Genomic DNA, 4840 nt, shown 5'->3' on the forward strand with positions numbered 1-4840 from the left:
AAACTCGTAGAAAATCTAATGTTATCGCTTCATCAGAACCGATCCGATGAAACCTTTTCGTCTTTTTGGTTAAATACCACTAATGATGCAAAAATATTAAATATTGAAGATCCAAGTTTGCCACGGCAGCGAAATCGTCCGAAGCGTTTTACTGATAATAACGAAAATGTTCATGTATTTGACACTTCGCAATTATTTTTAAAAAAAATGTATTTAGAGATCGTAGATGCTGCTATCTCTTCACTTGACGCTAGATTCAATTCTGATGGTTTCAAAAAACTTGCCGATTTGGAATCAAAAATTTTACATGCAGCAACAACTGACAGCAGTCATTTAAATTATATTGCTGAATTATATCCAATTGTGTCAAAGGACAGACTGCATTTACATTTCAACATGTTTCGCGATATTTGTAAGCAACGAAATATATCTATTACCTCAGTCACAGACATTGTCAACGTTTTAAAAGATACAAACGGACACGGTTTGAATGAAATGCTTGAAGAACTTTCTCGACTTATTAAAATATTTCTTACAATTCCTGTGACCACATGCAGCTCAGAAAGATCGTTTTCTGTCCTTCGGCGCTTAAAAACTTATTTACGTTCAACAACCAGCCAGCAAAGATTAAATCATTTGGCCATACTACATTGCTATAAAGAACGCACCCACAATCTTTCAATTGAAGACTTGTACAAAGAATTCACTTCTCGGAATGATTTGCGCAGAAAATCGTTTGGAACATGACTGCATTAAACTAGATTTTGTTAATGTTCGGGATATTTAAAAATAGAATTTCACTATTTACATTATATTGTTTAAACTGTTCACTAGATTCTTTAATGTTCGGGATATTTAAAAATAGAATTTTACTTTACATTGTTTTGCATTATATTGTTTAAATGTTTGACTTTTAAATTGATTAAAAATTAAAAATAAGTTTGAATTACAATTTGACTAATAATAATAATAAAAACTAAAATTTCGGTAACTTTTGAGCCCCCCCAATAATTTGAACAACTCGCCGCCTATGTATATATATATATATAAAGTTGAATTAATAATCGAAGTTATTCTCTTATATTTTTGTTTATTTATTTATTTTTTGTTTGATCTTTATGTATGAACAGAACATATTAGCATATATTCATGTACACTATTGTTTATGTGTTAAAATTTTATAGTTAATTTTGTGTCGCGGGCATAGGGACATTTTGTCTTCGCCCATGTTTTTTCTCATAATAATAATAATGATAATAATAATAATAAAACCGGACATTGCAGAATTGTGCAAATCTAAGCAAGCCCAGTGCTCACATTAACATGATTATACTTTTATTGTGACAATGAGCGGAACTCTCTGACTCTTTGTTTTAGCAGAAAACTATGACTATTATGTTTTTATTAGCATGATAATTATTATTAGCAGGACTATATTTTCATGTTTTTCAAAAAGATTACAAAAATAAAAATAACAACGTTTTCGATTAAATTAATTTTGGCATGAAACCATAATAATTTTAATATAATATTAATATTATAATAAATTTAGTAAAATGTATAAGCAGATAGGACTGTCACTAAAGTGACTGCACTAAAACAACCAAAATTTACTAAAATAGCTAAATTACTAAAAAAATAAAGTTTCTGAGAAATTTTTGTCTGATGGGGGTACGTACGCAAATAACATTTTAACTTGGGGGTACAACAAAAAAAAAAGTTGGGAACCCCTGCTTTAGCACAGGAGTGTATTCTATGACAAAACAATAAAACTCTTCAAGCCGAAGCCAGAGAAGAAGGAAAAGTTTGTAAACAAACTTTTATTTGAAAAATTCCTTACATTTATCATATGTTTGCTTGCCTTCACAATGTTGAATTGGTCATTTCATAACACTGACAGAAAAAAATTTTTTTTTTACTTTTTTCAGTAAGTGGATGTTTCTCTGATTAATTTCAGCACGATGATTTAAAATCCATTTGTTTGTATTGTATCACATAAAAAGTTCAAAAAATGTTCAATGTAAGTTTTACTCACTTTCATCATTTATTTATGTTTGTTATGATTTTATCACCTCAAAGAGCTGTTTGAGAATGAATTGAATTGATAATAATGATAACAACAATAATAAAAATCAATACTAAGCAAATGTTCCTTTGGCATGCATAAGAGTAAGCATATGAATATATATGCTTAACCAACAACATCCAAACTCAATAAGAGAAATAGATTGTGAATTTGTCTACTAAACTTTCTTCCTTTGTTTATTTGTCCATCGATCATATGACAGGCATATGTAACAACATATTATGCATTATGGATTTCAACATTTATTAAATGTTCATATATATTCACCGTACATATATTTTTTTTATTATTCTTTAAAAAATCAGGATCTGACAGATGCAGAAACTGTTACAGCATGCAAGGCAGTTGTATTAAATGTAAATGAATAAATAAATAAATATATAAATAAATAACAGAGATAAAAATGTTTAGACATGAAAAGTATTGAAATAAAATTAAGTAATTTACTGATGGACTAGATAATGACTTAGTGAGTTAGTGAGGTGATAGAAAAATAAAAGGAAAACTAGATTGAGTAAATGATAAAGTTTTATTGAGTTCTAATATGTTTGAGGTGTCTTGTGATAAAGGTCTTCTCCTGATATGATGATTGAGTGGTGACTTGATAGTTATAATATTAAATTATTTATATACAATGGTCACCACCCACCTAATCAACAACAATACAACATAATATAATACTTATCTATCTTGCTCTTTTCATATTTTCTTATTTTTCATATTTTTGTTTTATGAGAACTTTCTTTTAATTTAAATAATTTCTATTTTCTGTTTCAAGTTTATCTGTTTGTTTAACCTTGTCCTTAACGGATCTTCAACCACATCACATCAGGAAATAACCCTTAAAAAACTCTCTTTAAAAAAGTTACCAAGCATCAAAATTTAAAACCAATCAAACAATAAGAGTAAGTTAATTAAAACATCAGATTATTTGGATCAGTCAAGAAGACCACTGTAGGATTTGCATGAATTAAATTAGAGATTTTTAACTATTTATTACTAACTAAACATACTAAATGCTAAACTCACAGTTAAATACACAACACACACACACACACACAAACACACTACAAACTACAGATTACCACACCACTATAACTCAACAGTCTACACTACACTCTACTACATTTACTTACTACACACACCACACTTCATTCAGACCACAGACACACAGCAAAAAATTATTTCTATAGTATATATATAATAATAAACATAATAAATTAATTTTGTTTTAGTATGAAAATAAAACAAAAAAAAATTAAAAAAAAATTCCCTAATAAAAAAAGTTAACTAACTCAATTGGAATTCGAATAACTTGTGATCGAAACAAAATTTAAATCGAAACTTGTTTTTCATCGCCCCTAAATTTAAAAATTAACTTCAGTAACAAATAGGATGCTCCTGTTCGTTTATTTTGTTTTATACTTTGATATTTAAGTATACGCTTGATACTTATATTCTGTATACTGTATTGTATATAAATATATATACATATATAAATGAATATATTCATAATATAATGATTTACTTCAAATAAATCACATTTATTAATATATATGATTTACATACTCAGACGTGTGCAAAATTTTGTAGACTTTATTTTAATTTTTATTTCATTCGAAGCATTAAAAAAAGATTTATTATACTCTTCCTAGGTTCAAAGAAATCAACGAAGCACAAACCTCGTATAGGAATACATGCTAAACGAAGCATCACCCATGAAACAATTGATAGGCGGGGATCCTTTTGTCTTATTCGAGCCCAACCACTTCAAATTGAATTACATAGAGAAAGTTAAATGAAACCAAACGTTTGATCTGAGCATTTACGTCATTACACTAATTTTACGTTGCAAACGATCAGCCGCAGGAGTACCATATAGCATCAATTTTAATGGGTGCATGACATCACTGCTCCTCTTGGCCCCAGTATAGCGTACAATGGAGAGATGTGTTCAAAGTTCCATGGTTTAAAGTTAACCAAAAGCATAACGGTTACAATCATTGAATGGTGACCTCAATATTACCAAAAATGATTTGGTATCATCCGGTATCGACTGTTTACATGAATTAACAAGTGCCTGAGTCTGGAAGATAAAAAATAAAACATAGATGACACTAAGGTTGTCATTCCTTCCTTGGTTATAATGGATGTTTTACACCATGGCTGACGTCTAACACTAATAATACGTAGTAGGTACAGGCAACAACAAATTTTATTATTAATATTGTATTCAACTCGTTGAACGAAAACTATTTTAGCTCCTGCAACAATAAAATGAAGTTAAATGTTTTACAACTGGTTTTAACAGCAAAATTTGTTTAAAATTGTTTGATAAACAAGCAAAATGTCGCCAAATGTTTTTTTTTAATTTAAGACCCCACAGCGAATTTCTGGATACTGCGTAATGTATGCACCGTGGTTTTTCATACTAACACTTGCATAGCCTATTATTGTAGGTGTGAAAACCACGTTTGGCCAGTGAGTCGTTTTGAAAAATAACGCAACAATGCAATAACTTAAACGCAACAAGATTAGCGTTTAGCTCTAATTTTATAGCTCAATTCATATGGACGATTTAAAACTCAAAATATTTCAGTTATTTTTTAACAAATACATTCAAGAACAATTCAACAAATTAATGATCGCCTTCTTGAACATTCTTCATTAATTAGTCAAAAATAACTTAATTTCAAAGATCGATTTTTCATATCTTTTTTTAAATAAATATTTTCATTACATGTTTATTATTAG

The 4840-nt window shown here is 28.7% G+C and overlaps 1 protein-coding gene across 1 annotated transcript; it reads left to right on the top strand.

Annotated features, from left to right (window-relative positions):
- Positions 1-522: 522 nt before the first annotated feature.
- On the top strand, positions 523-714 carry HELRODRAFT_153353 (hypothetical protein; the record flags this gene model as incomplete). The annotated part of the gene is made up of 1 exon (XM_009019628.1): positions 523-714. A coding segment is annotated over one exon (192 nt), but the record flags the coding sequence as incomplete, so codon positions are not given.
- Between the last annotated feature and the right edge of the window lie 4126 nt (positions 715-4840).

This window comes from Helobdella robusta (genome assembly GCF_000326865.2).
Source record: "Helobdella robusta unplaced genomic scaffold HELROscaffold_25, whole genome shotgun sequence".
NCBI lineage: Eukaryota > Metazoa > Annelida > Clitellata > Rhynchobdellida > Glossiphoniidae > Helobdella > Helobdella robusta.